This window comes from Pongo abelii, chromosome 16 (assembly GCF_028885655.2).
Source record: "Pongo abelii isolate AG06213 chromosome 16, NHGRI_mPonAbe1-v2.0_pri, whole genome shotgun sequence".
Taxonomy (NCBI): domain Eukaryota; kingdom Metazoa; phylum Chordata; class Mammalia; order Primates; family Hominidae; genus Pongo; species Pongo abelii.
In genome coordinates, this window is record NC_072001.2 from 74,212,703 (window position 1) to 74,225,598 (window position 12,896).

A 12,896-nucleotide genomic window follows, 5' to 3' on the forward strand; every position below is an offset into this window, starting at 1 on the left:
CTGCACTTTTTTTCTAGTCATAAAAGTTTATAGATTGGGAAAACCTATCTGTATTGACATGAAAAGATAACCATAATGTAGTAAACGGCTTGTTTTAAAACTAAAGGGAATATTAGTTATCTTTCATGGATAGAAATAATTTGGGTTTAGAGGTGATCTTTTTTGTTCGTAATGTGCCTCTTTTTAAATTAAAATATATGATTAGAATAATACAAAACTGCCAGATAGTCTATTGAAAATTAGTCTTTAAGACTCTAGGTTTAATTACTGAAATGAAAAAAGAATATAAAATTGTGAAGAGCTTTTCTGACAGGTCATTATACTGTTAGGTATTCTGCATGTTATCTTTCATTTAAAATTATACTTTGGGTTTTCCAGGCCTCTAGACTCAGGACTCAACAATGCTTTACAAGGTTTATCTGTCGTAGACACATACCTTGTTGAAGTGGACGGGGATACACTTTCCCTGTATGGCTCAGGAGCACTGGAATCTCTCGATAGGAATTGGAGTGTTCAAACAGCAGGAATGATCACAACAGTCTCCTTCACTTTCATAGAATTTGATGAAATCGTCCAAGTGCTTCCTAAACTGAAGATTAAGTTTCCTAATTCTCTGGTAAATATTTCCTTTTAGTAGTATATTTGAATTATTCTTAGTCAATGACTTGTGTGTTCAGGCCAAAGACCTGTTTTAACTTGTATTTATGTAGTTTCTATCTGGCAGGAAGATTTAAATTTTGTGTTGATTTTCTTGAGCTAGGATTTAAATTAGTATTCATAAATGGCCTTGAAGTTTTATCTTAACATTTGAAATTTTATCTCGAAAAAAATGATCCTTTGTGGAGTAGAAAAAGACTGATATAATTTTATTCAAGTTATATATTTCTACTTTATAAATTATTCACCTTACCACATGGCCTTATGTATTCACCTATTGTACCTGGTAATGGTGAAATAGATATTTACTGTATAATTTTTACAGTTGTCCCCTAACAATGTTGAAAATAATTTTAATAGCTCATTAAAATTACTTTGAGAAGTTAGCCTTCCTCAATTATGGTGTCATTGTATTATTTAGTATGCATTTGTAGAAACTGATTTCTGTAATGAGTTCTCTCTTGAGTTTTTATTATTGTTGTGTTTTTCTCTGTCAGCCAAGAGACTTCCCTCACTTGCCTTTTTGGTGGGTTTTTGTTTTTATTTTCACTTCATTCTCCCTAAAAAAGATAGTTAGGGGTGGAGACAGTATGTTTAGAAAAGAGCATCTAGATTCACAGACAGAATGCTTGAGTTAACATTGCAGTTTTAGTGATTTGATTTTTCTGTAGCCAGTATAACTATCCTACGTAGTGTTTGGCAAGATACAAGTAATAATAACTAACTAGTTCTTCTCAGGAAAATTGTGGGGGCCTGTATTTATAAAGTTCTGAAATTTTCATTTCCAGTCTTTTTAAAAAAATGTATTTAATGTCAATGTAAAGCATATAAAATCAATAATTCCTGAAAGAATCTGCATTATTTGATATTTATGTAACTTTAAAGAATGTTTGTTTATAAGTGAGACTGTCATTTATAGAAGGAGTCACCCAGAATTCAATATTGGATGGATTCCATCAATGGTGCATTGGATGAATTAAAGTTATGTAAGTTTAGTACATTCAGTTGATTTAATGTAATTGAAAATATATTTGCTAAGCCTAAAGTTTACATATTTACCTGGGGAATGATTAGTGAAGCTTTAATGTTAATATTTCAATATGGTTAAAATCAATATTCTGGTCTGTATTTGTGTTTTATCATTGCAGCACCTTAAGTTCAAGGAAACAAATCTTGTAATGCTGCAGCAATTTAACGCACTAGCGCAACTCCGTCGTATTGACCAGTTGACAATTGATCCTCAAGGAAATCCAGTTGTCAATTTTACACTCTGGAAATACTATGTACTGTTTAGGCTAAGCCATTTTAGTATGCAGAAAATAAATGGAACAGAGGTAAGCTAAAAACTAGATGAATTATAGAATAAAAATATTCCTTCTTAGGGGAAATAGTTACTTTAAATGTTTAGGAATTTAAGTAACCATGATAGAACATTTGAGATATAATGTTTTTTTTTAAATTGACATTTAAAATGTCAAAAGGCTAAGAATCTATTTTAAAACTTCCAAAGAACTAAACAAATTGTAAAAATAAAATAGTAACCAGGTTATAGTGAATGGCAAATACTTATACTGTTGTTTGTAAGCATTCAGTGAAATAAAATGGTGGGGCGACAGTTAAAAATAAAAATAAAAAATAACTCTTTTATAAGTAATGTGATCTTTGTATTTCTCAAAGTACTTTGCAGACTGCCTGGTATGCAAGAGGGGATAAGGAAGTAAAACTTAAATGTCAACTAATAAGGGTATTGTGGTAGAGAAAGGGAAGGATAAAATGGAAAAAAAAGGGGAGGAAGAAGATGACTTAAATACTTACAGAAAGAAGAGATGAAAAGGAGAAATAAGCCAGGAAGAAAGATAAAATAAGAGAAAGTGAAAATAAGAGAAAAAGAAAATAAGTATAAGTAAATGTCTGGACCGCTTTGTTAATAGCTGGTAGCAACCACTGTGCCATGACTACATTGGTGGGTAACTCAGGTCTGGAGCTGAATAGCTGGAAAATTATTAGTGAAAAGTTATTTTTAGATTGATTCTGCTAAGCTTGTCACAAGGTAATCCCCCAGCTACTCAAAAGCCATGTTCTTTTAAAATATTAATTTGGAAGGAAAGAGAGAAGCTATGCTTCCACCTCTACTGAATTTAAACACTCCTCCAGAAGAAAAAAATATCTTTAATATGTTGTTAGTCTTATTACAATATCTCTTGAAATTCAGAAGACCTCTTTATTATAAGATTAACTGTAATCAACTTTCTGGCACGGTAACTGTATTTCCCTGCAGCTGATACAGTACAGGTAGATACTTAACTCCAAAAATTCAGCATACTGTGAGGAGACTGTACATCTCTGGATCAATGTACAAGCAGCTATATGAAATTTGCATCAACCATGGTATTTCTGTAACCTCAGAATCAGCCATCTGCTGAAGATGTTGGGTAAATCTGAACCTTCAGATGACTTTTAATTTCTCCAGCTAGTTCTCAAGAGGGTTGGCTCAGTCTTGTGTACTCACGTATACTATTTGGTACTTCCCCTGAGGTGAGGTTGTGAGTCCCTGGAAGGACCTAATAATTAGTCCTAAAGGTTTTCAAAGTTAGCCCAGACTGGAAATAGAATGGTTATTTTTACTATGAGTGAGTGATTCTCCCTTAATTGAGGTAACAAACCGTTACCTCAGTTAACCCTAAATGGTGTATTTACCCAGATATGGATTATTACTAGAATAATACCCATTATTATCAAACTTTGAATCAGGCAGGAATAGTATAGTTATATAAAGTGGAGAAGAATTAGAAAGAATTAGAAAGAACCAATATAATTTATTCTGATTTAAATTTCTGAAAATCTCAATGCCAGGGATATTTGACACTTTATTAAAATACCTAAATTATATTTCTGTTTGTTAAGTCCTTGACCTTAGATAGTAATGTTACACTGCATTTTTACTTCTCTGTGTATAAAAAAGAATGATATTGCTTGAGGTAGAATTAAATTGAATTAATAGCATCAAGAAAACATGGAGTAGAGGCCTGCATTGGCCACTAGGTGACTGTATTGGACCAAACACTACTTAGTTATTAGCTAAGGAAGAATTTGAAGTCTCCTTAACTGTGAAGATCCAGGGAAGGGAAGAGAGTTAGCCTGCACTGATTCATATGTATGTTTGTGAATTATTGGTTTGTTTTTAAGAAAATGCCTGTGAAGAGTATTACAGATAGTGTCAGGAACAAATTTTCAAAAGATCCAAAATTTAATTATACCAGGGTTTCTAAACCTTGGCTCTGTTGACATTTTGAGCCAGATAATTCTTTGTTGTGGGGGCTGTCCTCTGCATCGTGACATGTTTAACAGCAACCCTGGTCTCTACCCACTAGATGCCCGTAATGTCCAGAAATAACTAAACATGTCTCCAGACATTGCCAATTGTTCTGTAGGGGGCAAAATGGCTCTTGGCTGGGATCATTGAATTATATATAGACAAAAAAACATTATTTAAAATGTAAGCAACCCTATTTTATATTAAAGAAAATATCCCCAGATTAGTAATACAGGTACTGCTTTCAGCTTTTAGTACTTTCTTGGTTAATGTAAGAATGGGTCCTCACAGGGTATACTTGTGACAAGTTATTCTTTTTGGGGATAAAGACTGATAGAATGAACAGGAGCATCCTTGCTAATTCAGTGAAAGTTCCATCTCTCAGGAAGGGACAAAATTATCCCTATAGGAGCAAGGTATGACCAACACCTTGGCTTACCTTTGACACATTATTAAAATGAACCTATCCCATTGATACTTGGGAATTTTTTCCTCTAAATCATTCTAATCCAAGAAGCTATAGGATTTCTGAAAAAAAAAAATACTAAAAATTGAAGGTACCTCAAGTGTAATTCTCAGGAAAGACAGCTTCTAAATCAGAGCTGACCCATCACCTCCAATCAACTTCCATCATCATGAACCACAATTATACATCTTCATTTTAACTCAAGAAAGAAAAATATCAATGAAAACTCTTCTTTCCACAGCACAGGAGAATGTGCTTTTGTGGGCTTACAAGATAATATTTAATCTGGATCTCTCTTTGGGATTATATTAGTTTTATCCAGCTAAGAGATGGTGTCATTTTTTTACCCCTTTCTATTGTGTCTCTTCAGGTGACACAGAATGATATGATAATGGCTGAAAGGCTCTTTGGAATCTTAGCACATGTAGCGTCTTCTGAGTTACCCCAGTATCGTCTGATTTCCATTCTGGGTGATGCCAGGTAACCTTTAATTTTTGTAGTTTTTTATAGAATTACTGTTACACTAGAAAAAGAAATAAATTCCACATACCTCTTAACTATGCTAATTATGTGTTCCATAAACATGTATCCTAGACTGGCCCTATTGAAAGTGTTGGGGATCTTAAGATAAATAAGATGAAGTCCTTATTCTCATATGGCTTATAGCCTAATAAGTTAAAGATATACACAAACAATTAAAACGTAATATTTCAGGTGCTATAAGGGAAGGCTGTAGGAGGGACTAACCATATTTTGGAATAACACTGGGGAAGGCTTCACAAAGGAGATAACATTTTATCTAGTTCTTTGGGAATGAGTAGGAGTTTTCAGGTAGAGGATATGGGGAAAAGATATCTGCAAAAGCACAAGTAATTGTAAATAGCTCAGTATAATTGGAACATGGGATGATTATGAATAAATGATAGGAAATGAAGCTAGAAAGATTGATTGTGGTCTGACTTGAAGAGCTTTCCAATCCATGCCAAGCAAAAATGAAAACTTGTGTTTTGTAATGAAGCACAAGCAATCATATAATTGGATTTACATTCTAGAAAGTCTGCCATTTGAGCAGGCAGAGCTTGAAGTAACGAAGACCAATCAAGTGGTTACTCTGTAGGCCAGGAGAGATTATGAGGGCCTGAGCCAAGGCAGCAAGATGGAGAAGAGGAAACCTGACAGAACACACTAACTGACGAGGTGGAGCATGGATGAAGAAATAGTCAAGGATGGTTGACCAGTCATGATTCAGTTACAGATCATACAAGTCACTCTGGTTAGAGTAAGCAAGGAATTAGATATCTACAAAATATTTGAAAGCGTTGAGGAAGCAGTTTCTAGACTGAGCCTCCAGAGATATCTCCCAGAATTATACCATAGAACAAGCCCACAAAGGAAACTGCCTCCTTGCTATGGTCAGGGAGCACTTTGCTACAGTCAAGGACAACAGGAGACTGTTGTCCCAGCTGTGAGCACCAGGATCATACCATTTTAACTGAGCTGAGGATCAGGAAGTTACCTACTCTGCTCCCCAGAATCTGGCTCCAGAACCATGTTACCCTACTATAATTTACACTAACAAAGTGAGTCTTTTGCATGCTATTCCTACTTCCCCACTTAGCCCAGTTCTGAATTCAAATCTTACCCAAGTGTATCTGATAGATGGAATATAAATCCCATCTAAAACCCACAAAACCATTCTGAAAAAAAAAGGAGGCATTGAATTCAAGAAACAATGATGTAGAAAGAAATCAGTAAAAATTATAGTTGTCTGAATAAGTATTAATGTATAATGTTAAAAAGATTAAATAACCTACTAGTAAAAATCCAAGAAAATCCTAAGAGAATGTAAGTTAAAGTTTACTTTCTTTCCATGTTTAGGTGAGACAATAGGTACTAATTAACAACAAAAATTGATGGAAAAATACACGTTTGTGTGTATTAAAATATTAAGGGTTTTCATTAGAAAAAGATTAGATGGATAATTTCTAAACTACTAAAAGGAAAAAAGTGATCAACGAAAAGCAGGAAGAAAAAAAAGCATTTGGGTTATCACCATAAATATTAATAAAGTCTTCTATTAATAGATGCTCTCAGATTGAATTAAAAACATGTTTTTCAGAGATACCCCTAAAAAATCCCTAAAGGCTTAAAACAAAGGGATGGGAAATATATAATAAGCTAAATACCAACAACAAACAGATACAGGAATATTAGTGGTTAATAATGACAGAGTTGATGACACTAAAAACTATAATCCACCAGAAAATAGTTATGAAACAGTGTAACTAAGACTACAGCTTTTAAATATATCAACAAATACAAGCATATATTGACAAATTTTTCAGTTGTTATAATAGTCATTAATATGCTTCTTTCATAAATCAGATCAAATCAACTAAAATAAGAAAGACTATAGAGGATTTGCATAACATAGTTAACACATTTTATCAAATAAATATACTTAAAATCTTGTGTTGACAACCTTATTCCCAATTCAGAAAAAAACACATATTTTATTCAAACATCTATGGAATGTTTGTAAAAGTTGAACATCTATTAAACTCAAAGTAAATCTTCAAGTATCTCAAAAAGCATACTCATACAGATCACATTTTCTAATCATATTATAAAATTAGAAAATAATGGGTCAGGATAGCCAAAAACTTATCTAGTTGGAATTGGGGTGGGTAGTGGGGTAGACAGTGGACGCAAGCTTCCAGAAAACAAAATACAAATGCCTTTAAACTTTAAGAAGAGGATGTTTGGTCAAAGTTATAGACAACCAAATTTTAAAATAATGAGATAACTTTGTGGGAAAAGACTAGAAGTTTGATGATATGCAGCAGCAGTCCTCAACCTTTTTGGCACCAGGGACTGGTTTCATGAAAGACAATTTTGCCATGGACGGTTGGGGCTGGAGGATGGTTTTGGAATGAAACTGTTCCACCACAGGCATTAGATTCTCATAAGGAGTGGGCAACCAAGATCCCTGGCATGTGCAGTTCACAATAGGGTTTGCGTTCCAATGAGAATCTAACGCCACTGCTGATCTGACAGGAGGCGGAGCTCAGTGGTAATGCTCGCCTGCAGTTCACCACCTGCTATGTGGCCCGGTTCCTAACAGGCCATGGACAGGCCTGAATAACACAGTTATTTCACCATGCTATATATCGGGGTCTCCAAGCCCCAGGCTGTGAACTAGGGCTTGGGAACCCCTGATATACAGCATAGCAAAATAGAGTTCTTACATACTTTTGGTGGTAATGAAAGTTACTTTAATTCTTGTTCATAGTAACTTAGCAATATCTAATAAATTGTAAATGTACATACCTTTAGACTTAGCAATTTCACTGAAAGGAATTTGTTCTACAGATAATTTTCTTTACATGAGCACAAATATCTATGTGCAAGGATTTTCATTGCAGCCAGTGTTTATATTAGCAAAAATATGAAAACTCACTAAATGTCCATCAATAGAGCGAGACGAATTACTTGCAGCTCTAAAAATAATTGAATGTTCTTATATGAAACGGTTAAGGTGTTTCAGAAAATAAAAATATAAGGTACAGAACAATTGTATAGTATGCAGCAATTTGTGAGAAATGGGGCATATGTGTCAAAGATACTCTTGTGCAATTTAAAAATATTTGATTTTTTCAAAATGCTTGCCTCTAAGTGTTGAACTGGAGGGAGACACTAGGATTCCAAAGTACATAGATACTTTTTACTCTATGTTTCTATGAACCTCTTGAATTATCTTCTTGCTTTTTGTTCTATCTTGTTTTTTATTGTTTATCCTTTTTTAAAAAGCATTTAAAAATACTTTAATGCTTTTGAATTAAAGAGGAAATTAAAGCTAAAATAATAAATCATATATAAATGAATTTGACAATAAGAATACTATATGTCAAAACCTCTGGGACGTGACCAAAGCTGTGCTGACAGGAAATTATACATCTTTAATGTACTTATTAGAAAACAAGAAAGATTAGAAAGTAATGAATGAAGCTTTTACTTAAGGAACCTAGAGAAATACCAAAGTAAGGCAAAATTTTAAAAAATGGAAAAAAAGAAGTTCATAAAGATAATAGCAGCTTCTAAAGAAATAAGAATTTGAAAGAGAATAGTTGACCAATAAAAGCAAACACTGACTCTCCAGGAAATCCAAGAATTCAACTATTATACTTTTTGAATTAATTGGAATATATAACAATGAGGCCAGATACTAGATTAACATATCAAAATAATTAATATTTTTTCATACCAATAATAAGCTGTTGAAAATAGTATTAGAAAAGGTACCCCATTCATAGAGGCGAAGAAAGTATGAAATATCAGAAAATACACCTTATAAAAAGTAACTCTGACATACACAATAAAATTGGGAACAGGCCTGGCATGGTGGCTCACGCCTGTAGTCCCAGCACTTTGGGAGGCTGAGGCAGGTGGATCACTTGAGCCCAGGAGTTTGAGACCAGCCTGGGCAACATGGCAAGACTCCATCTCTACAAAAAATACAGAGACTAACCAGGCATGTGGCTTGTATCTGTGGTCCCAGCTACTTGTTGGGCTTGAGGCAGGAGGGAGAATCACTTGAGTCTGGGAGGCTGAGGCTGCAGTGAGCCATGATCTATGCCACTGTACGCTGATCTGGGTGACAGAGCAAGACCCTGTCTCTAAATAAATAAATAAATAAAAATACAATTAGGAACAAAAAGGAAGCTTAAGAATGAATATTTACAATGTTAACAAATTCCAAGACTTAATATTGTAAAGATTCCAATTTATCCTAATTAAATTACAAATTTATTTAATTCCCAATCAAAAATCCCAATATGACTTCTCAGGACCCTAAAACAAGATACATTTTATATCTTAGAAAGGCATTTATCATCTCATGTTAATGAAAATGTTCTACTGTACTTTCTCATACTTCCTGAAGGTTTGTAACATGTAGCTCACAAACATTTTTACAGTTTTATATGATGAAATACATCACAAAGTGAAAACACATAAGCAGACGGGAGAATATATTTGCAGCATATTTAACAAAATTTTTAAGAAATCCTACAAATTTAGTAAGAAAAAAGACAGTTGAGATAATAGAAAAAAAAGGCAAAGCATATAAAGAGAAAACTCACAAGAAGAAATATGAATAGCCAGATAATGTAAGCCCAAACTCACTTGTCATCAGAGAAATACAACTTAAATTAAAATAATGCAATGTCATTTTTGCCAATGAGATTGACTTAAAAATTTAAAAACCAATAATATCAATGACTGATTAGTATTCAGGGCAATGTACACTGTACATGTTGGTAGAAGTGTAACATGACTTTTGGTGGAAGGTAGTTTCGCAGTGTCTATCAAAATTTAAAGCATACATATATTTGAACCCAGTAGTTTTAGTACTAGGAATATATTCTATTGAAATACACATATGCACAAGTTATTTATGTAGTAAGCTGCCATGCTTTATTGTTTGTAGTTACTTAACTTTGGAAAGTAACCAAATGCCAAATAATTGGTAAAACTAAGTATATCATAGTACTTCCACATTTATAGATGTAGAATCTATATGATACTGTTTATATTACAGTAGATAATATGACTGTAAAAGAAGGAGGAGGAGGGGGAGAAAGATTGAGGTAAATCTCCTGTTCTGACATGAAATGATCCAGAGACAGTTCATTGAATGAAATACGGCATAAAACTATTTATATTATGACCTAATGTTATTTAAAAACAACATAATAAATATGTAGACATTAAAAATATGGAAACACAGAAAGGGAACTGACAGGATGAACACCTGGGAGGATGTAGATATGAGGAGTGACAGTAAAGTAGTTGAAGAGTGCTTTTCAGGTTTTATTCTATGTCTGTACAGTTTGAAAAGAGTAGTTTTTGAGTTTTAGTCTGTATAAAATTAGGAATATATTGAACTTCTATTTCTGACAATGATGAGTTGGTTGTTTTTACCATTTCTTGAGTTAAAAACAATACAAAATGCTAGACAAAATAAAAACCTTCATAAAAGTTTTGGGGAGCTGGTAAGGTATAACATAATTACTAGGCCAGGATCTATGGGAAAATGAGAACATAGAGAATTAAAGTAGACACAAAGCTCTTAGAACCAAACTTACTTTTCCTGCTCTTACACACCATTCAACACTTCTGATGCCAGATATGTGAGGGGGTTTTCCCTACACACTAGCCAGGCAATTCAGCAGCAGATACCAGCTGGGTGCCCTCTAATTCAATTTAATTCTGACACTGCCTACCTGGAGATAGTGTCAGATCCTACAGGTTGAAAGATCAGTCCCACAAGACGGCTCCTCCCCACCAAACCCAGCCTCCCTACATCACGTGCCAGTTGCAAGCACAAGTTGTGACCTGTGCTTCTGACTGACCAGCTAAGAATTGAGATTCTGACAACCCCCTTCTTGGGGGCTTCTTTTAATTTGCTTAGAGTGGCTCACAGAACACAAGGAAACACTTTAATTACATTTACCCGTTTATTATAAAAGATATTACAAAGAATACAGATGAACAGCCAGATGGAAAAAATGCATAGGGCAAGGTATGTGGGAAGGGGCACAGAGCTTCCACGCCCTCTCCAGGCATACCACCCTTCAGGAACCTCCACGTGTTCATCTATCCAGAAGTTCTCTGAATCTTGTCCTTTTGGGTTTTTATGGAGACTTCATTATGTAGGCAAGATAAATGAAATCATTGGCTATTGGTAATCAAGTCAATTTTCAGCTCCTCTCCCCTCCCCAGGGGTTGGGGATGGGGCTGGAGGTCCCACCCCTCTAATTATGCCTTGGTCTTTCCAGTGACTAGCCCCCATCCTGAAGCTATCTGGCTCACACACCCCAGTTACCAGCCATCTCATTAGCATAAAAAACATTCTAATTACTCTTGCAATTCCAAGGGTTTTAGGAACTTTTTGCCAGGAAATGGGAATGGAGAGAGTACAGGGATGGACAAAGACCAAATGTATATTTTATCATATCACAGAGACTGTTTGATCCAGAGGCATTTCAAGGAAACATAAATTTTTGTTCTGCTAGGCTAGAACAGTAGAAATGATGGAAATCAAAGCCCAGGACTCCATCTAAAGTGGTAAATGTAAATTGACATCTTCCTAAGATTAAAATGAAACCCCAGTGGCTATACCATCAGGTCAGAAATAAGCCTACCTCTTCTCCCCACTCAGGAATTTCCAAGGAAGGTTGCCTTGATATGAGCAGAAAAGAGGAAAGTTGTCCCTAAGCAAATGTAAACAAAAAGCAGCCCTCATATAGATGTGCAGCCTGAATTCATAACACATAACTAGTTTAAAATAATATAAAGATTTAAATATCACTGTCTCTAAATATCTGGAAAAAGCAAATGTACCTCCTCTCTGGAAGAAGTTACTTTCATCTTGTCTCAAAGAATCCTCATGGCTAATTTTTAAGGGCAATTACCAGCATACAATGAAAAAATAAATAACCAGTCACACAAGAAAATAAGACATCATGTAAAAGAACTGGAAGGAAAAAATAGATTACAGAAACAGACCCATGAATACTTTAAATATTGGTATTATCATGCATAGACTATAAAACGACTGTGCCTAGTATATCTCATGATATACAAGATAAGCTTGAAAATATCTGAAGAGAATAAGAAATTGTAAAAAGTGATCCAGCAGACCTGAAAGGAAACCAAAAGAAATTATATAAATGAAAAATGTAATACCCAAAGTTAAAATTTAATGAGGAGGTTTAACAGCTGACTAGACACAGTTGAAAAGAGATCCATAAACTGAGAAACAGACTAGAAGAGATTTTCTGGAATGTAGTACAAAAAGAAAAGAAGATAGAGTATATGAGAAAGTGGCTAAGAAATTTGGAGGATAAAGTGAGTTGGAAGGTTTAACATCTGACTGAAGTTTCAAAAAGACACAATGGAGAGCATAGGGTAGAGGCAATATTAAAACAGATAATGGCAAAAATTGTTCAGAACTGATGAAATACACAAACTACACATTAAATAAGCCCAGCTAATCGCAAAAAGCATAAATGAAAAGAAATCTACACCTAGTCACATCACAGTGAAACTACAGAACTCTAAATATAAGGTGAAAAAATTTAAAAACAACCAGGAAAAGAGAAGTTACCTTCAAAAGAGTGGAGATCAACAAATTGATTTCATAACAGCAGCAGTGGAAGCCAGAAGAAAGGATAATGAATGATATGTTCAATGTACTGAAGGAAATTACCAACCTAGAATTCTATGCCCAGCAAATATGTCTTTTAAAAATGAAGGTGAAATAAAGACATTTGAAACAAAATAATAAAAACAAAATCTAAGAGAATTCCCATTAGTATTCTTACACTAAAAGAAATTATAAAGCTTATAATTAAGGCAGGACAGTGACCCCAGTTAGAAGGTCTGAGATGCAAGAAA

General features: G+C 34.2%; 1 protein-coding gene across 8 annotated transcripts in view; it reads left to right on the forward strand.

Moving 5' to 3' along the window:
• Positions 1-12,896, forward strand: part of LRRC49 (leucine rich repeat containing 49) — a 153,918-nt gene that overhangs the window by 111,695 nt on the left and 29,327 nt on the right. For all 8 annotated transcript variants that reach the window (XM_063716698.1, XM_054532831.2, XM_009249983.4 and 5 more), the window contains 3 exons: positions 379-616; positions 1,806-1,991; positions 4,807-4,916. In XM_063716698.1, coding sequence (XP_063572768.1) covers positions 379-616; positions 1,806-1,991; positions 4,807-4,916 — 534 coding nt within the window. The remainder of the gene's footprint in view (positions 1-378; positions 617-1,805; positions 1,992-4,806; positions 4,917-12,896) is intronic.